The 25114-nt window shown below is 42.2% G+C and overlaps 1 protein-coding gene across 2 annotated transcripts in view; it reads right to left on the bottom strand.

Moving 5' to 3' along the window:
- Positions 1-428: 428 nt before the first annotated feature.
- cd276 (CD276 molecule) overlaps positions 429-25114 on the bottom strand; it is a 64275-nt gene continuing 39589 nt past the window's right edge. The window contains exons 5-9 of one of the 2 annotated variants that reach the window (XR_011077361.1): positions 22985-23122; positions 18782-18823; positions 11978-12016; positions 11826-11866; positions 429-1286 (exon numbers count right to left, since the gene is read on the bottom strand). Coding sequence is in view for 1 of the 2 variants with exons in the window: in XM_068574005.1 (XP_068430106.1) it covers positions 11994-12016; positions 18782-18823; positions 22985-23122 (203 nt within the window). In the remaining variant the exon portion in view is untranslated. The remainder of the gene's footprint in view (positions 1287-11825; positions 11867-11977; positions 12017-18781; positions 18824-22984; positions 23123-25114) is intronic. The other variant, XM_068574005.1, reaches the window with a different exon arrangement.

Raw genomic sequence — 25114 nt, forward strand, 5'->3', positions numbered from 1 at the left:
ATTTCTGTACTACTTATACAAGTCAGACTTGATGCAAGGTAGCTATTTCGCGTATGACAGCAACAAACAATCACAGAGAAACTCCATTATTCAAAACAAGTAAAATGTTTGGGATGACTGAGCATCTGCAAACAGAGAGGGATTAGCCCTAAAATAGAACTGCGTCTAGCTGACAACAATTCAACGTCAGTGTTGATCTGCATGTAAATGAAATATTTGTATTGCTTTGACCATAATTCATGTTTTACTCATTATGTAGAACAGTCTAGTCTGCAGATAAATCAACTAATGGAAATGTGGAAGGATGAATTTTAGCCGCGTGGCTAATCCTGTGGGTAAAGAAATGTCTGTAATAAACTCAACCTTGTTCTGCCTGAACAAGCACAAAGTGGACCTGGGAATGGGACCAATAATTACCAATGACCAGGCAGTTTCACCATGTCTCTTTAATGTAAATAGGCACTGGGTTATCTGGAACAGAAATGGCTTTGGCATTCATACATGGACATATGGCACAGGGACTTGCGCAAGTACCTAAAGAAATGCAATAAAACAAGCAGTACGTCCCTTTTTTCTGGAATAGATGAAACGGTCCACACCGGCAGTAAAAACTCGCTGAGATACTCTGTGTTCATTAAAAACAATTTCTTACATATAAGGCTGTCAGGTCAGTGAGAGAATCAGGGTGTATCCCATGCACCATTTGCAGTTTGTTGGAGCTTAGCTGGCATTCAATTTCAATTCCCTCAAGTTACGGAATATAGGAGAGCGGCACACACTGACAGGTACAAGTTACTCCAGCGACAGACGCTAATTAGCAAGTGCAGGAGTAATGGCAGAGCCAAGCGCTCTCTCTCCGGCGGAGAGACAGTGATGGCAACTGAGGCAGGGTCATCTCTTTAATTGTCTCACTTCCCATTAGACAGCAGATCTCTGGCACATGCCCCATACAGAGTGATGTCATCGACGGAGAAAGGATCCTGTCGCAGAGCTTCTCTTCTGCATGCCGTATGGAGCACTCCGCTCAACTGTGTTCACTCACTGCCATGACCCTCCATTGACAGAAACGGGAGGGAGGGCAATAGAAAATAATGGCACATGATGTGTTTATGTGTTTTGATGGGAACTTGAGCGAAAGTCTTAGAAAGAGGATGATGGACTCATCTGCCGCTCAGCGAGGCTTTGACATTCTGTAGGGGACGCTGGAAATAGTCTCCAGGTTGATGGATAGATGGAGTGGGATTACCTGCCAGACTCATCTCCTCCCTGCCGTCTAGCCCTGACTCCTGGAAAAAAAAAAGACACAAAAACACAATACGTAGAATGTCAGACTGCTCACTGTTGGAGAGGTTATTAGCTTTGAAAAATAATGAAACACTGCAGGATGGTTACAGTAACCAACAGCAAACGCATCCGTTAAAGCGAGCGGAGGTACTCCCACTGCTAAAATTTGGTCTCACGTGTATATTACTAATAATTGTCGACAATCATCTTCGTGAGAAAAACAACAAACAAAGCAAATTCAGCGTTATTAAATAAACAATCACACCAACAGGAAGCTGCGTTTCCAAGGATGCTACAACCTTCAAATCTGCCTCCGTCTACACACCCTCCCCCTCTGTATCACGAGTGTCTTTCTGAACTTCTAATGCTTCTCCTCACTCGTAGCCCCTGCGGACCAACCCACCGCTGGCACAGCGAAAGAAATTGTTCTCCCTGCATCATTAAACAGTTTGAATTAACTTGGGTGGAATTTAATTATGTCACACATGAAGCTCTCCTACTTGAAGCTTTTAAAAGCAATATAGTTGGCTATATGCTTGGAGGTTCGGCTTTTAGATACATCATTCAAGTCGGCCAGCTATGACTGCATGCCAACCGACTTCTAAATGAAAACAGTAAACTTTGGGATCGTTAAATGTGCGCTTCCTGGTGAGATATCCAACATAAATACCCAGCTCGTTCTCTGTATCCCATTAAGACGGAAGCTGCACTTGTCTAAACCTGTCATGAACACACTTTTGATTTAGATGTACCGTAAAGTTGAATAGCTTTGTGTTGTTGCACATGTAGCCTCGCGTTTGAAGCACTCTCTGTGTCTATCCTAATACTTCATCTCAGGAAGACCAAAATAGATCTGTTAGTGAGCTTCTCCTACCTCCTAATCATTATCATCCCTTTATTGCATTTTACACATGACAGGCTGGTGTGATGTGGTTAAATCCTACATAAAACCCTAAGGGGAATTGCTAACAGCTTCAAAATGTCAAAGCAAAAAAAAACTGAAGCAGTTATTAAAGTCTGTCATTTTAAATGATTTGAGTCTTTGCATATTGCAACACTCGCATAAGAACATCGGTTTCACGGAGCAGCACTACATTTGAAAGTGCACCCTGGCTTCCATTTGCTCCCTGTCAGAGGGTAATCCGACTCGCCAACTTATCCATCACCCAAATGAACACAACACACTTTTCACACATGCATTTTCTCATCAGATTCAAATACCCCTACACGCCCCCAGAGAGATCGAAAGATCCGTGTCTCAAAGAGGAGTCTCGCTGGCTGCTGTGTCCAGAGGTCGGAGGTGAAATGAAAGACCTTTACGGGGAAACTGGATTAACAGCTGCAGCATAGTCATTTAGAATCTCACAAAACAACCACCCTGAAAAAAAAAGAAGAAGAGATTTTGTCTGGCACTGTTAACACAGGCAATCAGAAAGTAAACTCCAACTTAAGTGTTTAACAAACAGCTTCTCTCCGTTTGAGAATCCAAAGCAGCCGAGGTAGTGCTGAACCATTTCTGCTCTCTATCACCTGAGACAGCTGATAGACGGATTCATTTACAGCTGGTACACGAGATTGCACACTAATTTGCTCGGGCTATAGGAGATTTTTCCCATGAAGGATACAGCGGCACAGTGGATACAATCTAATGAAGCGCTGTAAATCCACATTGTGCCCATTTCCTTCCTCATTTACATTGAAATGTACGTGCCATATTTCATTCTCCCTGTCGGTAACTTTGCCCTGTTTTTTTTATATTTATATACATGTGGAACATAACACCTAAAAACAGCAGGCCTGCTGCTTTTTGACACAGACAGAAACAACAACAATCAGAGTAACTATCAAAGACAAACAGCAGGCATGGGACTATGAAAGTAAATGTTTGGGAATAACCTTGGAGAAGTATTCAGGATAATGAGAAAGAAGCTAAACTTGGCGATACCTAAAGATCATTACCAGATGATCAAACACACCATGACAATTTATCTGTGCAGGAATGGAAAATGATACTTGATTCAGGTTAAAAGCTTTTATGGATGTGTTTACATTACACCAATAACTGATGGGGAGGGTACTAATTAAATAAAACTAAATGCATTGATGTTATTAACACAACTGTTAATATGCTTGATAATTCATAGGAATAGAAAAAAACAGTAATTGTAACAAAACAGTGAATATCACCACGTCAATCACAGCACGTCAGGCAGAGACTAAATAGCTTCGCCACTCAGCTAACTAACACTTCCTCGCATGCACTGGCACAAAATAGATCATTCTTTCCTACAAACTGGTAAGGAAGACAACTCAATGCACGCGGTAGGGGTTTGATTAAACAGTGGCAGTGGCAGGTGAAGGTTAGCAGAATATGTATTTAGATCATTACATCAGACTGGCATAACAGATATTTACAGGCCAGTTTATTTTTTACTCCCCTTTTTTTGTCATGTTTTCTCATTTATTGGACACAATTGCATCAGGTGAAGTTCAAAAAGGCCAGAGCGTTGCACCTTTTTTTTTTTTTTTACATCCGTTGTTATGTTTTGGGGGTGTCACAGTGGACCTCGTCCAACGGAAACAACAAGTTGAATTCAAACCAAATCTCACATGTGGAGTTGCATCTTTGTATAATTGGTTCGGCTTCCTTTTCAACACTCACTTACTCACCGACACGGGAGGTCCAAACAAAAGCAAGAGTCTGACATTTTTGGGAAATTAGCTTTCTTGCTGGGAGTTAGATGACAATATTATGATATTACTATTAAAATGTGAGCTTAAGAGGTGTTGAGATGGGGGTTTGTTTTCCTATTGGACGGAGCAGGTTTGATATTTTCAGTCTTTGTGCTTAACCAACCAGCTGCTGGCTCATATTTATCAGAAATAAAAATGGTATCGATCTTCTCATTCAACACTTGTCAAGTAATCAATGTTAACTTTAGCATCACTAAGGACTGATGCATTTCCTTTGGGTTACATGTATCTCATTTGCTCTGCAGAAAGGTAATTAACAGAAAACAGTGTCGCAGAAATCCCTGCACAAAGAGGTCAATACCAGCCGGGTCTCATTTCCAGGTTGCTTTGTCGCACTACCGACGTACAAGACACCCTCTCGGGTCTGTATGATGCAGCACGGCACGGATCAAATCAAACTACATTTTGCTTTTTTCCACTGTGAAAGTGGCAGATAGTACTCGGAAAGCTGATGGTCGGAGAAAATGTTCAATATGACCCGGGACATCTCGCTCACACCTGTGCAAAATCGGCAGCCTGCAAAACTAAGCCGTTTAATTAACAAAGGGCAGACGTTCCCCTGTCTGGCTGCCGATGAAAAGATTCAGCCAGTGTGGCATTGATAATATCGAGGCAATTTAACTGAGGCTGAAGATCTCGTGGGGACTGAGGTGGCACCCAGTTGAAAACGAAATAGAGAAAAGCACCCGGTGCCAAAAGAGTCCGAGAGTCAAGTCGAGGTGAACCATACAGTGGAAAGAGGATGGTTGCCTACACGAAAAAAAAGTGCAGTCGTCTGGCTCAGTGATAATAGCTGTGAATGATGCAGATATGCTGCAGCTCTTGTTACAGGTCCCTCCACTTGTTCCCAATAATAATAAGCCAGAGTGAGTTGTCTGACAGGCCATTTTGTTACCACTCCACTCCACTATTATTTCAGAGTAACAGCATACATCACCCTCTAAAAATCTCACACCATTATCAGCTCCTTTTCCATGGTCGAGGGATCCCGCCCTCGACCTCTCTCCAAAAGCAGCCTGCAGCCCCTTGGTGTTAATTATAAGACTTTTCCCCCTTGGAGCCAGGGTGGGACGTGAAAGTGCATTAATCTTGATTCTCCACTTCAGTCTTAAGGATCATTTGAAGAGACTCCTGTGGTAAGCCCCAAAGGCGAGGTGATTCAGTAGAAAGGAGGAAGGTAGAAGGAGCGTAAAAGAAGCCACAGTTTATTCTGTGCTCACACTGGGATGCGATCCTCCTCCAGAGGAAAGTCAGTCATTTACCCTAAACCACTAATATTCTCAGGATGGTAATCTTGATGAATATTGAGAGTCGCGCAGGTTGACATAAAGATCCGTCTTCCACCTGTGCGCTTCCCCGATGCAGCATGAAGGTGACTGTCGGCCTGTAAGATGACCTGAGAAGACCTGACAGCGGATGAAGGTCTGTGACATGTTGATGAGTTTACATTCAGGCTCTATTTCATTGCACACTTTAGCCCATCATCGGTATACGAGCAGGTCAATGCGGCACTTTGCAGCGGCACCACGAACACAAACCACAGTAGATGGACATTTACCATTTTTAGCTGGATAAAGCAAATACTCTTTTGTTTTTTAAACGTTCTAAACAGTGGTGAGAATACACATAGTCCAAGCAGAGCATATGAGAGGTATTACAAGTATTATCATTTCTAAATGACTGGCAAGTTGAATATTGCCTAATGTGACACAACTATTACTTCTGATGGTTGAGTTGAAAGCCACCTTTTTCCACAACATCCTCAGTATCAAGAGCATTTCAAAAGCATAATTTCTGTACACTTGATTTGGAATGGCTTTTCTCTACATGTCTGATCATGGTCCTCCTCATCTCGTGAGTTACTCTACGTCCACAGTAAAGAAAACAAAGAAAGAAACAAAGCACTGAAGCAGCTGGTCGGCATACAACACATACATGCACGTTCAGGCTCCCGCTATATGAGCATGTGCAACTTCTGCTGCAGTTTCAGGATAATGTGAGCACACTTCAAAAAGCTACACATAAAAGTCATCTCACCGTCCAATAAGCGACGTGATGCATGCATATTCCCATCACAGTCTTGTGCCATCTGCACAGTTCTCTGGTGCTGAATAGACGCTTTTATAGCTTTCCTTTCTGAACAATAGACTGGATTTCATGTGAAAACGCTACCTGTGACTCATTTAGATTTAAAACCTATACGAGGCAATGTTGGTTGCTGTGAATTGAACATTTCCAATGTGCAAAAATACGGCGTTTTTAGAAAAAGGCCCCGATAGCATCACATTAAACACAACGGCAGAGGTTCTTCAATTTGACGACTGTTCAGAACGAGCGTTTCGGTCGGAACACTTACAGCGATCGGCCTGAGTGAGGGATGTTAAGTGACGCTAATATATTATGACAAGGGTCACGGACTGGTGATCGCACAAAAAAGCCAACCACGTCATCACCACAAAGCTCTCTCTGTTGCCCACAACAACATTGCAAAACATACATCATTGCTTGTTTGCGTCTATATAGATATTTATGCAACACTTAACAGAATTACAGGTCATCATGGAGACTGTACATTCAGCCTTTTGCTGTTTTCATTGCTCCAGTTTCATCAACTATACATCTATGGCATGTTTCAGCTCCACAGTGTCCCAGTTTACTGTATCCATGCACGCATCATGTGTGTGTTTTCCAACATCGGCACACGGCTGAACTTCTACACTGTCTCTCATCTGCCTTATGAGTAATCTATGGTAGATAATTGAGCCCACAGGCAGTTGGTTTCAATGAAGGCTCCTGTGCTTTTCTGGCGAAAAAAAAAGGAGAGGGAGAGTTCTCTAGAGAAAGCAGCTCTCTGTCGAGAGGCAAACAGAGCAGAACTCCTGCCGTGTTCATTAGCTGTCATTGATCAGCGATTCAGTGGCTGTGCAACTCCAACCACAGCTCACATATTACTAGTTCCACAGCTTAAACAATTAATATGACGGTAAGAACGAGAAGCCAGCACAGCGGTTTCCTCGTTAGATTTTATTTTTCAATGTGCTATTTGGATGTGAATGGAGGCTTGCCAAGGTTCTCAACAGTACGCAGACCGCTATGCAGCAGCACACTTTTCAGTTTTCTGATATCAATATGAGCTACCATATTCAGTTATTGGCTTCCCTCAGAGGGTATCATTGCTGCAGCCTTTTCCATCACAGGAGATGTACTGTAGAATGAGGCTGCGAGGTATAAAAATGCTGATAAATGTCTGAGACAAAAGCATAAATAATGCAGAGATCAGAGATACTGGAATAGTGAGTCAAACTCCACTTCAAGACACCTCCCTGGAGAGAGGCCAACATAAGTGTCCTGTCTGACATCATCAGTGTCTGCAGGGCCTCACCTGCCACATACAGCAGAGAGGAAGTGGAGGACCCTCTCTATTTATCCGACTCCTTCACTCTTCTACCCTCCAACAAAAACAACAGGGAGCTCAAGTCCCATCTTTCAAACATAGCTGCTGATACATTTTAATTTAGTAGAACTAGTGTTCTTCTTTCAAATTGCAGCTGCATCTGAGGAAATGTGTGTGTGTGTGTGTGTGTGTGTGTGTGTATGTGTGTGTGTGTGTGTGTGTGTGTGTGTGTGTGTGTGTGTGTGTGTGTATACACACAGACATATGCATCTTGTACTTCAAACTGTAACAGAGTAAACCCTGAGCTATTACTGCAAATGATTATACCAACGGAATACATTCTTCAAAGTGAAAGTGTATTTTTTAGGGGCAAATTAAATAAATATTTCACAGTGGTGCTGAAAGAGTGGGGAAAGGGCTATTGTCTATCCCTAACGTTACCTATCTTTAAAAAGGAATCTCTCATTGGAACTCATCAAAAGTTATCAGGCAGATAATGGAGACCGTTCATGCTGCTCCTCGTTTCTTTATTACCTTCATGTCGGCCTTTGAATATTTACTCTCTTCTCATTTGCAGCCGTCTATGTCTAGTTCAAGATTCTGCACAAAAGCATCCTCTATTGACCCTTTACACATAAAAGTTACTAAAAAGAACATTGAAAATGATCAAAATGAACAAAAGTCGAGCAGCCCAATGCAGAATTTTACCTGGTAAAGTGTAAGGTTTCCCTAAACGATGTTACTTTAACGAGATTACTCTTTTTAGTCGGTTGTGAGATGTGACGCACTAACTCCAGTGCCCAAAGAGCACTGATATTCAAGATATGTTTGTGTTGCAAGTGTTGCTGGACCCAGCATCATTCAACACTGTGGTTACACAACAATCATTGGGCAGAAAGGCAAACTAAAACGAAAAAGATACATTTGGAAAATAACCAACTGACTCCCTCAGTGGGTTTGGGGGGCGACAGCACATTTGTGCAACCAACCATCTCATTACACACAGAAAGGTTATGGGTTTAAAATCAATCATTTACTTTTAACAAAACTCTAACACCACTCCTTTAAAGCCTGCATACATCCTTCTGTTTTTGGTCAAAGAACAAGGGAACGTGTTTCTCACTCAACACGACGACTTCTAATGTCTAAGTTCCCAGAACCATAGAGATCAGTGTGTACTATTTATGATTGCAAACAACAAGTACGAGCCACTAATGATGGCTACAATCTCCAAAATATTGAGTGTGCTGCAGTTAGCCATTTACTATGTTATCTGTGCTGGACTGCCAGTAATGAAACAATAAAAGTTTGAGTGGATGAACATAATTCACAAATGAACAAATGTATCGATGAGGCAAATGCTTATGAAAACAAAGTGCCGCCTCACTTTCAAACGACTTAATTAAATGCAGGGCCTTGCTTTATTAAATAAGATATGCTGCACTCTGCATAAATGCATTAATCGATAGGAAAAACTGTCACACAAATAGGGGAATAATTGATCCAGGATGATTCAGCAGCAGGGAGGTCGAGGGGCTTGTAGGATATTACCGAGCAATAACAGTCTCGGTGAAGGTCAGTAGATACTATAGTAAAGACAAATGTCCTCTCTTTGACTCCTACTGGCCAGACTTTATTTTGGCTAGTTACAGGAAATTACTTTCTGCACCTTCCATCATCTTCTACAGATTCTGCATGCTGCGGCTTTATGGCAATGACCAGTCAGGGTATAATAAAAACAAGCTGTAACCGTCCAACCTTGTAATAAAAAGTATTCACACAACTGACACCAAACTGCTGGTTATTAAAGTAAGACTTAGAGGAACAGAGAACAGATGCAGTGTAGGTCCCTGTTCGTTAATGTGAGATAGTAGAGAAGTGATTGTGACTCCTAAACACTCGTATGGACTTCTAGTACAGGTTTGCCTTATTAGCAGAATACATTTTAAATTGTCTCTAATAGCAGGCATTATTTACCGATAGCTAAATTTACCAAATTGTGTCTCATTTTCTGAAAAGACAGACCACTACACCATCCTGCTATCACTAAAGCGTCATTGTAACAAAAACGTCAACATTATCTTTCAAATCAAAACTGATCAAGCGCCTTAAAAATGTCTCCATCAGCAAAGCATGTCACAAGAAAAAGGACAAACATATTTTGCACTACAGAAAAAGAAGCTTCGCACACAACAACACCCCATTCCCTCCTGACTCAAGTCCTTTGATGGTTACTGCAACGTCGCTTTTCTAAAAATAGCTCCAAGGTTTTGGGCTTTCCTAGCCTATTGAGGTCCATGTGCTGGGTCCAGGGAGGGATATAGTGTCTGACACAGGCTTGCCATGGTCGAGTTAACATGAGGCCAGTGGGAGTGTCGCATTCCTTTCCCAAAGGGCCACAGGGTCCAACACTGCCAGCACCGTGGCTCGGAAAGACCTGTCTGCCTAGCGCTTGGTCCAGGTCAGCCTGTTAATTATAGCAAAGTCATGAAAAAAATAGGGAATATAACGATCAACCTTCAGTCTGAAAATATAAGTGGGGGAAAATATAAACCGTCATCTTTGCTCTCTGAGAGTCAACGGGCTACCCAACATGATCAAGAGAAAGCTATCTTCACAACTGGAGACTAATGACGCATTGAATAAAAATCAAGTTCAGAATGGTGCCCGACACCAGGTGATGATACGCAAATAGCTAAACATGGCTGCAATAAAGATAGAAACAGACTAGGAATGGATCAAGTACATGTATAAAGTATTCATTTTAACTATCCTGGTCTTCATGCAACATCTGAATGTATTTTTGTCTCGGAAAAAAACGGGGTGAGCAGCTAAAACTGGGAGGACTGACCAGTCTACAATGGCCAGGGGCCACTCATGAGTAAGTCAATTCACACTGCAGCAAAATGGTCCAACTCCACCTTTTTTTATGTGCCACGCAGGAGGTAACACACAGAGAGGGAGATTCGGTGGTATCAAAAATCAGGAATAGGCACGGACACATCTCTCATCAAGTACTCTTGAGATGCCATACATAATGTAGTATGTATTATTTGATGAGTCTATGTAATGTGGTTGTAACAATGAGATTCTCTCTCCGTCTTGTCACACCATTTCTTAAGATTATATAACCACTCTCCACAAGTCCTACAGGGAAAATCCAGTTACTAATCTGATTCTCTGTGTTCCCAGTTATCAAGTCTTCTTTCTTTCAGGTTGTTCATCTGGGTCATCTACTAATACAGAACAAATTATAGTTAAAAGCAAGCAGGCCAGTTAATGTACCAGTACTCAGAAATGCAAATAAAGATCATGAAAAAAGGGAAATCTATTCATGTCAACGAGCAATATGAACAGGGCATTTGAGATTAGCTTGCTCACTGAACTGCCTTGTACTGGGCGAACAGTGGAGCTGTCCAAGGTACTGAAGCTTGGTCACAGTCCATATAAAGAGTAGATTTTGCCTTTTGGCTCTGAGGAATATATATTTGTTCCAATAAACATATATGTATTGTAGAGTTCCATAATTGAGCATAAAATCCATCTGTAAAATATGTGTTTTACTTTGCTATATTTCTATGGATATCTGTTTAGATTCAAGTGTCACTTAACCAAGAGTGCTTTAACCAATAGATGTATTGATGAGCTGCTTTTCTCCATGGAAAAAATGTTTTAGCTCTTTACCCGACTTGTTTTGGCAAGAGATTAGATTGACTGATGATCAATGGTGCCACGTATTTTTTTTTTAAAGTGCCTGCCCTTTTTCAGACAGTTTTCAACGACGGCTTCTCAGAAGCGTCTTTGTCACTAAACATTTTGCAGGTTAGGTCAGGTTAGTATTTTGGTGCATTTTAGGTAACAGATCAAGGGTGAAACTGTGAGGTCGTAGTTAAGAAAATTAAAACTTGCACCGGGACCGATACGTTAGCAAGGCAAAGTTAGTAATGTGAGTTTGACCAATCTCTACTGGGAAAAATAAGTTATCTTTCTCTCCTCCAATGTTGGGTAATTTGACTGAGATTTGCTTGAACATATTGTTCAAGATTGGCCAAACATCCATGAAAAGCTTGTTATTAAACTTATTATGTAAGGCTTTTATAGTGTCTGCCACAGCTCCTCACAAGCTAAACTTAGCAAAACTTCCTGAGACATAGAATATGCACAGTGTCAGACAGAACAAAGTAGAAAGGGAGAACTCACACCTTAAATGTTTATCATTAACAGAAGCTTTGAACAGGGCAGGGAATTTGTGTTTGCATGCCGGATGAAACTAAATTGATTTGTCATATCAGCCAGTGACCCTGTGATTTCCAAAATCAAAATGTGAAGACTTCACACATTCCTGACTGTCTGCTGAATTAATGCAGCCGAGACTCATAATAGCAGCACTTACCCATAACCTACAGAGGCACTGTGTCCTCCAGAGAATTACTGCTGAGAATACCAGGCAATTGGGATAAGCAGAAAAAAAAAAGCGTGACTACTGAGTGACACATAGAGACAGAGGTGTACTTAGACACATAGACACACTTGAACCGTACTCACCATTATTCTCTCAGCTCTAGCTTTGCAGTAGTCTCATCGCTGAAACAGAGGAAAACAAACAAGAGTGAATACTTGAGCCCAAAATATTGTGTCATTGAAAGATCTGTGAGAAATCCAATGATGGTAAAGTGGCCATGCCAGCATCAATGCAACTTTGTCTATTGACTCATGGACCTAAGCATCATTATAGGCTTGGTAGTTGTTATTGTGTCCCCCTCCTCCTACAGCAACCCTCCTCTTCTGCTCCAGCTCTGTGCACCAACCTTGCCATGGCTAACAGGAAGCAGAGGGCACAGCGCTTTATTTAATTAGTCACAGCAGCTGAGTGCTCATGTGGAACCAAACAGGGGAGGCAGATTGGGGTAGTGAGATGGATAGGCACTCTCCCACCGGGCCTTGGCTGTGCTGTCAGAGGAGCGTAGATTACATGACAGAAGGGTGAATGGAGGAAGTGGGGGAGGGGGAGGGTGGGATAGCAGGAGGATGTAAATGGCATCTGTACAGGGGGATTCATCTCAGGAAAAGGATTGCCTACACTCCTATATTACCCCAGTGTTCTCACAAAAGCACTCCTTACACTGTTACTTTTGTCTGATATGAAAACCAGCCAGCGGTGGGTTTGGCCCGTTGTTGTGATGCACAGCACTGAGTGGGTTGACTGCCTTTATTAACGGTGACAACATTCATTATTCCAAATGATTTAGTAGCTGCTATATTTCTTCTATCTCTTCTGACAATGATCAGTTGGCCTTTTCCTCACGGACCAGCAGATAACCTCTGAGAGGTTGCAAAAAAGTAGCTCAGTGTGCAGCACATCTTTGATGAGTTCCTTCTTCCCGAACTCAAGGCAAAGGACAGAGAAAAGGAGAGAAGAAAGTTTCTCAGCAACTGACAATCTCCTTTTGGAATCCAACCCTTTGTTATGTTGAAGGTGTGAAACGGGAGAAAGAATCAACCACAGGAAACATGACTTTGTACATAAATAGATAATTCAGTGTTATGTGGAACCTTCATGTATATGATTCATGCGATGGGACATAATTCCCTTTATTATCCAACCACTGTTACTTGGCCTTCAACACCCTCTCTCTGGGTCCACTCTTGGAGAAAACACAGTAGTAAACATGGAGCTTATGGTATGGTGCTGAACCAGCAAGGAACATGAGTGCAATGCTTGAGAAGTGTGTGTGCAACTGCTAAGCAATGGTGTGCTGGGAGCTTTTTTAATTAGTACTCTTGAAGTTATCCAGTGACCCACATCTAATAATGAAGGCAACATGAATGTTCTATTTACATATCTTTAGTCAGTAATGTGTGACCGCTGGGAGAGCCCAGTGGCTGAATATGTGCTGCCAGTGAAAAGGGAGGGCATGTCAAGCAGAGCTGCCTGGGGGCTGCTTTCCAAGGCCCTCTCAATTCAAACTGAAGTAATGTGGAATGGTGTGTTAGTGACCTGCAGGTCTGTCAAACTGGGTTATGTTATAAGAATACTTTATGCAACTTTTTTAATAAGCCTGGGGCTTGTAATGCCATGTGTCTCGAAAGTTTTTTTCAGTATACATTTATCACTTATCCACCTGCAACCTAAACTTCGTCGCTTGAATTGGGCTGTACATTTTCGTCAATACAGTAAATAAGAAAAGCAAACTAACTTAAAAAGGTGCCCGGTGGAGTTTGTTGCAAACTCACAAAAGATTAAATTCAGTATTTCTCACCAAAACCCATCTGTACCCTTGAGGTCCAGAAAACAATGTATTTCCTTCCACTTTTACAAAGCCAGTTTTCATTTAGTGCATGCACTGTTTACATCCACCAGTGTGTTCCTAATTGTGTTTGTTTTATTTCTACTTTTAGTGCATGATGCAGCTGCCCTTACAAAGTATCTACTGATGCGTTCAGTATGCATTCAATTGTTACAAACTACTTCATCCTAACATTTTGCCCCTCGAACTTTGACTCTCTTGCTCATATGCCCACTGCACAGAGGATTGTGGGTCAGAATGGCAACAAAGACATGCTGGTTTGCATGCTGCTAAATGTGACTAGATGCAGTATAGGACTTCACGGTATTTTTGGCATACTGCATTTGACATATTATGTTCTGCGAGAAATTATTACGGCACATTACCCCCGACTGCGAGTCCATTAGTATAAAACCTGCAGGATGCGAATTGAGTCGCCCACAAATGAAAAGAAAATGGCACTCACTTGGGAAATCACTGCTACATAGCACTAGTGGTCAAAAACATAATTGTTACTGGTCGCCTACAATTATTCAAAGACGACCATGTTGTTTATATGGATAAATGGACATACTATCATCAAATTATATTCATTACCGGTTGATTACATTTACCCTTTCACACCAATTCACACACTGATGGCGGGGGCTACCATGCAAGATGCTACCTGCCCATCAGAACTGTCTCACCATTAAAACCCATCCACACACTGCAGGAACAGCCTACGGGAGAAATTGGGTGTCTTGCCCAAGGACACATCGACATGGACAAGTGGAACCGGGGATCGAACTGCCGATTCTCTTATTGAAGGACGACGGTACCACTGAGCCACAGTCGCCAACACATAACCGCAATACTCAATGCTGACATATTTAATGAGGTAATTCATTCACTTAAGGTGCGACACTTTGATTCCCATGATAGGCATAGGGTGAATATTATGTTCCTCACACATTAAGGGGCTGTGTTTTCATTACTATGTGAATAACTCAATAGACAGGACAGAGTGGGGGATATAATAAGCACAGAGGTGACTTTGACTCTGGTACAGCTGTCATTGTTTCTGGCTGTCTGCTCAAGAGTCACCTTTCCACAGCTTTAGCAAGCTAGCTTCTTAAAATAATTTAGGGGGATGAGCTACTGGGCTTTAATACGATTTAGCAAGTGTCATCCATCTTTCAGTGGTGGCCTTTGCATGAAGTAACCAGGATATGGTGAAGAGTGGGGCTTGTGCTACCAAGCTTTGTACGGCCCGATATTCCCTAACCTTCCACCTTCATGGGACTTTGCCCCAGTTAAGGAGGGTTATGAAAACCGTTTTTTCGCGTGAAGCTCCCTTTTCAGAGGGCGTGTCAAATTGGCCTTTCAGACAATTCTTTGTCTCTGAAAGAACTGGGTCACTGACTAACCCTCTCTTCTAGGGGCTTGTTGCAAAGGCCTGACTCCTTGGAGTCTAGGATTTAGGGAGACAGGGGCTAGTGCACACAAACTAAAGCCAGCTTCTGACAGGAGGAGCTGCACGAGTGTGACTGCGGCCCTCCCTAAACAGCACGTCATGCTTAGATTATTGAACGCATTTCAGGGAGAAGGTTAGGAAGGTGAGGGATGAAGCCAGCAAGAACTGTACACACTGCACATCACTGCATATCGATGTAGATTAGTCTACAGCACACAAACTGTATCGCCATCTTAGCTGTTTGCGACCAGAAGTGACACGAAAGGGTTTCGATAAGTAAAACCCAATGCTGAATAATACACTGTCAGGAAACCAAGTAGGGTGCAATTAACTTTCATGAACTGAAAACACAGCGTGAAAAGGATAAAGTGGTAAAACAAAATTAATAGAAATGTCTATAATAAGTTAGCATACTCTGCTCTATTGTCAATTTGACTCTGAATGGGACAATTACTTACAAAATGAATATCATGCTGTTTTAAGACTTGAAACCAGTGATTGAGACCATACACTCAAGTCTAGAATTGTAATTAATTTCGCAACCAGACGAGTTGCCCACTGCTGGCTATTCGAAAGAATGCAGTTTGAAAGACTATTCTGTATCGTCGAAAGTTGCTGCCTGGTATAACAGCGCTTCTTTCTGTGCTTGGTGTGTGTGTGTGTCCCTTTGCATGTGCGTGCATGTGTCGACTTGACAGTGTGTGAAAAGAGGTTGCTCTTGGCTTTAGCACCTGCAAATAAATCCAGAGTTGGCGCTCCACTGTTTGTTAAACATTATTTGCCTCTGCTTTAAAGACAACAAAAGGATCCTACCCAATTGCAAATGAATGAGCCCAGGTCCCTAGTTATCACTAGTTATTGTTCAAATCAGGCTGGCTTTGAAAGGGGAGGCACGTTCTCCTTTGGACAGCTCATTAAGATAACACACAAACGTGGCTCCCCATCATCCTGGGTTTATTAAAGTGGGGCTCATTTCGTCTCCTTTGTCTCATGCAGGAACCTCTGCCTTTGTCAGTGAATTGGCGCCAGATGGCAAAACAAAGCTTCCTGTCTGTAGTGCTTACAGAGTGATCTCGGAAGGCAGAATCATTAGATTGATTTCATGAGCTCACCGCCCACAACGTCCACCTGGATCAAGCAGGTGCATGGACGATGACAAGGGGCAACGGGAGCAAAGGTGGCAACCTTGTCGCTGGAGTATAGGCACACTCCACTCTCCCAGCATTATTCTCCTTTGCTCCGCCCATTGAGATAAAGCTCAAGTATTTATGCCGTGTTTCCATTGCATGGTTTGGCTTGACCCAACTCAACTGTTCTTTTCCTCTATTTCGTTTTCCACTGCGGGTAGCGCTCCCTTTAATGTAGACCAGTGGTTGGCCGTACTTATGCCAGCTGTGATCGATCAGGTGGCGCACCCCGCAACCCCCACGGTTAGCATGTTGTTTAATGCACTAATCTAGCATAGAAAAACAAAAGGTGAAATCTGATTGGATGAGCTACATGTAACCAGCCATCAGGCACGCCGCGCTGCTGGCCTGAGCTGAGGACCAGACAAGACAGGAGCTTGTGCAATGAGAAAATAAGCTAATAGGGAAAAATAATTAAAATACATGTTGTGTATTTGTTTAAAACAATTACATTTTGAAATAGATATAACTTTCAATTATACATATTTTTTTACATTTTAAATTAAGTTATAAGATAGTTATAGCTTTTTTATTCTGTTTAGGCCAGCAGAAAGGCTTAGCTGGCCCTGACGGCCCCAACCAGAGGCTTTCAGTGTTTCCACTTCAACTTCTTGCTTCTTGTATCGGCTCGGCTCAAACGGAACCTCAACGAGGCGATACCAAAACAATTTTTCAAAGCACCAGGTACTATCCACAGCTTTGCTCATGGAAAACCAAAACAACGTGGTTCCAAGTAAGTCCAGTTGAGTAGAGCTGTGCGTGCTGTGAAATGCAGCACAAATCTCACCAGTGTGTGTGTGTGTGTGTGGGATGACTGACCCTGCTCCTGGCTGCACAGATCTCGCTGAAACATTCATGAGAGAGGCATCAGAGAGTGAAAGTCATTGTCCCCCTTCACTCACAGACTCTCCTTCACCTCTCAGCTTATTAAAATCGCATGGTATTAACTTTACCGTTCACAGAAAGGCTAAATAATTCAATCAGACTATAGAAGGAGTCAAATGAATAACTCTAATGACATTAACGCTTGAGGGAGAACTGCTCAGGACTGTGAGGGGCAGTCACTGAGGCTGGGCAGGAGGAAGAAGCTTGCCCTGCTTGCTAATAGCAAAATTAATTCTGGGCTCATAAGGTCACAGTAAGCAAAGTATCACACCGCTCTCAACACAGAGCACACTCGCATTATGAAAAGCAAAAGATGAGTAATGAGAAACAACTATAACTTATTTTAAAGTTACAGGAATCTCCTGGAATATAGATGAATTATACTGAAAATGTATTAAAAAGAAGAGTAGTTTGAGTTTTGGGGAATGATGCTCATTTGCTTTCTTGCCAAAAGTTAGATTATGAATATATACCACTCTTTAGTCTGTATGATAAATATAAATGTCCATATAGCTCCTTCTGGGCATTGCCTTTGCTGAGTGAATCAAACTAGGTGTTGCCTGTCCATCCTGCTGGATGATTCATCATAAAAGTTCAAAAGAAACTTGTGGCAATATTATGCATAACACATTTTAGTCAGGACTCAGTGCAAAATCAATTGGGCTTGGTAAACAGGATCATTTGAGTGCAGGACACGGCAGCACTATTGCTGGCATTTTGTGAAACTTGGAACTTGTTACCATTAAATTTATAGACAAGATAGATTTCACTGTTATCGCTGTAGCTTTGGGGGAACCTATAATGTAAAACAGCTTGTTGGCATCTCTAAATTAGTGCGTCCGTCTCCCTCTCTCCGCTTCTCACGCACACACACACACACACACACACACACACACACACACACACACACACACACACACACACACACACACACACACACACGCACACACGGGAAGAGTTATGCCACTGGGTTGCTGTGTTTAACGGATCCAGTGCCTGGAGCTGGTCGCATTTCTCTTGTGTACTCGTGCTTCATCAGAATTCCCTCGCACTTCAGTAAACAAACTTAACATTCAGTTACTTGTTCTGTTGGGTCGCTACCATCCTGCCACCTGGACTTCTTAAAGAAAGACAGACTAAACTGTGGCGGGGCTGGGGTTTTTCATATATATGTAACTTAAATGCTTTTACAGAATAGAAATATACAAGTGTGAGATTTTGCATGTGTGCAATTAATTCCCCTGTCTACAGGCTCGGTCTGGTGTTCCTGCCCACTTGAGCCACGCTCCAGTGGATGAAATGCACTGTTGCCTGTTCCTGACAGTGTTTACAGCCTTGCATCATTACACTGCTCGGGGTGCTAAATCCAAACGATACTTTAGCATTTTAATATTGGGTTTAGTGAAAGGAAGTGGAGCTTCAACTGTTCCCTGACCAGCATTTGCCACAAGCGCCCACATACAGCAGTGCCAACATACAGCAGGTACCCCTGTACATGCGGAGGCTGAGCTTGACCAGGTGGAGATTGGCTGACCTGTCTTTGACTCCTCTTCTTCCAGTTCCTTGGCCTCTTCAGCTGTGGGGAGACAGAGGAGCAATTATCAGTGGGAGCCGGCGTACAAAGGCAGGCAAGCAATGCAGTCACTTTTTTTACAAGCCTATGGTGAGCTGATCCTTCACAGCTGAAAGGACAAGCTGTGGTGAGAGAGCTATATGACGACGAAGCCACGCACACACACACACACACACACACACACACACACACACACACACACACACACACACACACACACACACACACACACACACACACACACACACACACACACACACACACACACACACACACACACACACACACACCTTAACCTCCTATCCAGCTTTTTCGCAAAGACAGTAATCATATTAGGCTTTAGCTGCTGGCTCTCTGAAAACCCACTGTCAACAGAGTTAGGGAAGCAACCCGGTGATGGCTGTCACACTTACACACGTGGGGTGCATGTGCACACACACATACGGCCTAAAAATAAGTCTGAGACAGAGTATCCAAGGGACTGATATTAGTTCTTTGACGCAATTTTCACAGCAATTGGACTTGGGACCCAATGTGTAGTGTCTGATACATGAGATCAAACTGATAATTGAACCAAATTAAATGTCAAGGCAACATGATCCATGTTTATATTCCCAAACGTTTGCCTGATTTTCTTTGACAGCAGAGACTATTATCCTTATTCTTAAAGCAGCAGAACATGCTAAGTGTCCAGATTCAAAGTATCCACAGTATGCATATGTATATCTAAACCCATGTTGTATATTGAAATCAGCTTTTATAGAATTACACATTACTGTAGTCCACAGATACATCCGCATATTATTACAATATCAGAGAAGAGTTTTTTTGCTGAGTAAAGTACACCGGTACAGGCGAACATTCCCACTAGAGACTGTCGATTTAATTATCCCCGGCCAGATACTCCGTCAATTGAATCATTAACATCAACAACTCTAGCACCACTTTCACTGTAAAATACTATATTTATTTACACACTTCATATACTTAGTAGTACGAAGAAATCGATACAACATAATATCGCGATATCTTTTGTGGCGATATTGTATCCATACACGGAAGCCAAGTATCGATCTTTTATTGAATCAATTATAAACGTTTTGGTCCTCGAATAATAAAATCAATTTATTTTTTGTTGTGCAAAGTTTTCCTTTGGGAACTATTTGCGGCTGAAAAAAAGGTAATAAATCGCAATACTCAATATATCGCATTATTGTGATAATATCGTATCGGGACTTAAGTATGGTGATGATATTGTATTGTGGGACCTCTGGTGAATCCCACCCCGGATACTTAGCATTTTTGCACTTTTATTATTTAATTTTCTTAAATGTCTTATATATAAGATTGCTACGGCCACGACCAAATGTCCCCTTGGGGATGAATAAAGTATATCTCATATCCTATATTTTGTTGACAATAAAGGCTGGAATATCATTTAGAGTCAACTTGTTAATAACATGTACAGTTTGACAGACACCTCAGAAAACCGCAATATAAAAGCCCTATATCACGTCCTAAGATCTGTGTGAGCCTGTTTACCTTCACTGCTTCATTCAACACCTCCAAATCAACCAACAGTCCCACCACTGTGGCAGCAGAGGAAATACCTCGGGGGACAGGGCTTCGATAGGAGAGAGGCTCATTTAAAGTCAGGCTGAAGATGAGGGCATCCACAGGGCAGGGAGTGAGAACTGCTTCCCTTGTACATTGAGAGTGTTACAATTTTATGCCCCTGTTGGCTGCATCTCAGATGTGTGGGACTAGGAAGAAGGGTGGTTATGGCTTCAGCACAAAAGCTGGACAAACCACATAAAAGGTGACAGAGTCGTGGGAAAGAAAGCCACTCACTGAAGCCAGACGACTGTTACTGTACCTCATCATCCTCTCTCCTGCCTCCATGTCTCCTTTACACAGAAGTGGTGCAGAACTACTCTGAATCTCCTCCAACACTGCTGTGACATCATGAGTGTTTCAAATGTAAAAATAAAACAAGTGGTTGCAAATGTTGGTAAAGCTTTTACTATAAATACATTGATAAGTCGGCCTAATTCATTCATTCTTGCACCCTTTAAAAACATTTGTGCATATTAGGACATAAGACTTAATGACAGCAGCATTTGTGCTGTGGCGGTTTTAATTTATTTTCTCTCCCTTTGAACATCAACTCTTGATGATTGAATTTTGCTCATTTAAAAACGAGGAGCATGAGGAACAAGCCAATAATTGCCAATAATTGAAATCAAGGATTTTAAAAATGTCTGCTTCTGTGAGCATTTGCTGATGATGAAACACGAGTGTGTTATTTAATGTGAGTCGGATGCAACATGAAGGCGATCAATCAACAGCATTTGGTCCGTGCTTAACCTGAGGGTTAACCCTGTGAGATATGTGCACCACTATGGTCAAAACCGCCATGGGAAACATCCCTCATGACTTTCATCTGTCACACAGGGGAGATCTGGTCCCGTGTCACCTACACCATGATATCCAAGCGCATGCGTCTGATTAAATTATATGCTTATCTAAATGTAAAACATGCTTCAGAGAAATGGAACAGCAGCCACGTATAGGACGCCGAAAGCATGTATTAGATACATAGTAATTATGTAAGGAAGGACAGGAGTGAAGGATGAAAGAAATAAAATCCCAGAGAGCACAGAAGCATGCTGGTGTTGAGATACAACGCTGCCCCAGTGAATTGAGAGTCCACAAGCCGCTCTGCTCTCTTACGGTACACATTCGGGTGCTCCACATACATTATGACAGGTAAGAAAAATGACTTACTCACTTCTCCACTTTTACTGACCCTTCCGCCCTCGCTACCCAGACACGGTGAAGAGAGAGTCAACTTCAATCTGGCCCTACCCCGGAACGCCATTAAAAGATAAGACAACCACAATTAAGTTGCACTTCCCTGCTTCCTGCCCTCCCCACAGCTCTGGATATGTGCATACCAATTCTATTTTAAGCCCCTGCACATCTGTATTCACACAGTATCACTCTATCGCGAGTATAAGAGTCTGCATGATATGCGAATAAGTCAGCGTTCACACTCTTTAGCCTTGTGCTCGGAAAACACCAAATACTGCAGCATTGCTCGCAGGGGACATAACGAGACTTAACATTGCAATAAGGCGGACAGTGGGTGACCACATAATCAATCCTGCTTTTGGTGTTCAGACTGCAAACAGGGAATGCAGCATCTATTCCACCACAATGAAGAAAAGGGCCCCACAACTTTAGGAGCCTCTTTGCCCGTGGGAGGAACTGCATTATACTGTATTTCCCTCTTTCCATTTCATTTGATTTCATATGTTCCATGCAGCTATTTACGCTTTCCTCTGAGTCTGTGTCACTTCCATATTTATTTTTAAACCTCTGGGCCGTGGTGCAGACACTGGCTGACCTTTATTTAAATGTCTCCTCCACTCTGAGCGGATCTCATTACAGCAGAGCTGGTGGCTCTGCACTATCTATCTCATTTCAAAACTTTTTCTCTTTGCACTTGCGGCGATCCTCAGCTATTTCGCAACGCTAATTACTGGACCCGAGTAATGATGTTCCTCTTTGCCAAAGATATGTGTCCCACCATTCGAGATCCTGCCCATACGCATTAAGCAGAACTCCCTCTGGAATCTCCATGTTCCTTGAGCAGCTAACATCTCATCACTGCTTTCTGCTGTATCTCTCCCGCTCTCGTTGCGCCTCCCACATGATCAAGGCAAGATGTCGCAATTATGCTTATCATCGACTGGACCGCTATGTGAAGAGTTTAAGGAGTCATTCTGCATTTTAATGAAGGCCCGGAGAAGGGTTAAAAGGCCTTGAGAACATGATAGGTTAGCATTCATTATTCATCAAGCCCTTGAACTGTGTACACAGTAGGCCAACACATACTCAGTTCATGACTATTTTTTGTACATATAGCTCCAAAGTTGCCCCGTCTCTGACATTCATATTTCATATTACCCTAATGAAGGCAAGGCAGCCCCAACACATGCTTTAATCTAACCTTGAGGATTACACATGGATTTTCAAGAGAGTCGTCACCGATGAATTGTACTCGTTGTGAGACTTTACACTGGTGCTGAATGTGCAGAGATACCCCCCCGCCCTTCCCCTCCTCCCTCTCCCCCTCCTCTCCTCTTTCATTCGCTTTACCTTCTCTCCTGGCCTCCTCGCAGCTCTCCTTGATCTTCCGGCGGCAGACAGCAGCCAGGGCAACTAGCAGAACCAGCAGACACACGGCCAGGCCCACAGTTACCCACAGAGCCACCGGGGGGAACGCGATGTTCTGACCTGAAGCAAAGGGCAGAGGGAAAGGAGGGGGCAGAGAAGGGAGAGCCTCATTATTCACTCTCGCAGAGCTAAAATAAGAGCACAACTGTCACGGCTGTCTCCATCAACATTATTTCCCCATTTGACAATTTTGCATTCGTTGTCATAAAAACCCCGAATTATCCAGGCGACAGAACATGAAGCCCAACACGATGACACATCTCTGTCATCATCGTCGGCCTCGTCATATCATCGCCGTGTCACATTTTACTTTTGAAAACAGTCGGACTGTCAGAGAAAGCAGAAATGAGTGACAACCTTTGCTTAATTTGAACAAAGTAAGAGCTTTTTTTTTTTTCTAGTGTCCAATTAAGACACTTGAGTCATTCAATTGAGTCCAGATGGCAGATGGCTAAGCAGTCGCACAAGACTGTGTTGTCGTTTCACTCAAACAGCATTGGCACAGCATTAAGAGGATGTTGGCGCTAACTATCCCACCCCCTGCCTTCTGCTCCGCATTGCTCAGATGACGCGCTTGCTTTAATATTCTCTAACTTCTTAATGTCTATAATATCATTAACGGTATGCAACAGGAAGAAAATGTAAATATGCTGAAGTATATTTGGAATAGCAACAAGTAAATATGCAAGTTAATATTTTTTTCCTTCTTTTTTTTTTTTTTGCCTTTTAGCTCGACACTAAAATTACTTTGAGGACAATTAGAGATCCAAATGAGTGACAGTATGTTGGCAAACTGCAAACTAAGGAGGAGGAATAGAAAACTGGTCAGCAGGACAAAGAAAGATATCAGAGACACAGCCAGATTTCCCTTGGGTGTTCAGACGGAACAGAGGGAGAAGAAAAGAAAACAGCAGAGCCACTAAATAGCTGTGATCCTGGCTGTAGCACAAACAGGCCTCCCTCAGAGAGTGCCCGCTCTGGGCAGATAATAATTTAAAAAAAGACTGAAAAATGACTGGCACTGGAAAGAGGAAATGATGAAGCATCTGTAAGGACTTGGCATCAGCTATACAGACAGGCGACAATACAGGCCAGCCGAGATTGAGGGCAAACAGAAGCGTCCTTTTGGTGGTGATCAATTCTCAAATGTAAACCCAGTCCATCTGATGCTGAGAAGCAAATGTACCTGATTGTTCCACAAAACAGAATGAAGGAAAGGCCATGGATGGGGATGAAGAGAAGGAACATGTATTTTCCAATAATAGAAAAGGGTTATTTTAAAAAGTCAGTTTAGCCTTTAAGCTGCTGTTATTTTGCATGACAATGCCAATCTGTCTGTTCTGATCTGTCCACTATTCAGGTCCAGACTGATACATCTAAACTACTATGAGATAAATTGGCATGGATCTTTGTACGGACATTCCCATGGTACATTAATTATGCAAGCTTAAAGTTGACCAAATCTCTAGATTTGAAACATTTAAGTTTATATAAATGATGTTTAGTTGAGTTCACATTATGTATTTTCTGCCATATACGTTTGTTGTTGATTTTATCAGCCCAGACCTCCATCCTGTCTAATCCAAGAGGGAGTGATCCCTCCTTCTTTTCTCTCACCCAGGAAACACATTTGTGCTGGAATGTTGAGTGTTCTGTAATTATTTCATTGATCAGGTTCAGTGATTTATATCAAACTGTTTGGTACTGTTCTGCAGCTGAGATAACCCACCTTTTAAATATGAAAGAGTAAAATATACTCTGTAAGTATCTAGTATTAATTCAGTAGAATAATGTTAAATTAAATATTAATTAATAATTAATTGAGGTGTTAATAATAATAACACATTTTAATATGAATGCATTAGTCTTCATAAAATCTGTCACAAGCAAGAACGCTACAGATTGCTGGTATTCAAAAAGATGATCACAAAAGTCGAACAAATGACAAAACAATGTTTCTATGCAGCGCTTAAATGGCCTCACCAGAGTTGTAAGTATGTTGCCTGGTGGTAAATATATATTTATCAATTCAAGATGATTTCTCATATCTTA

This window comes from Clinocottus analis, unplaced genomic scaffold (assembly GCF_023055335.1).
Source record: "Clinocottus analis isolate CAN_PGR_092001 unplaced genomic scaffold, fCliAna1.0.p SCAF_1, whole genome shotgun sequence".
Taxonomy (NCBI): Eukaryota; Metazoa; Chordata; class Actinopteri; order Perciformes; family Cottidae; genus Clinocottus; species Clinocottus analis.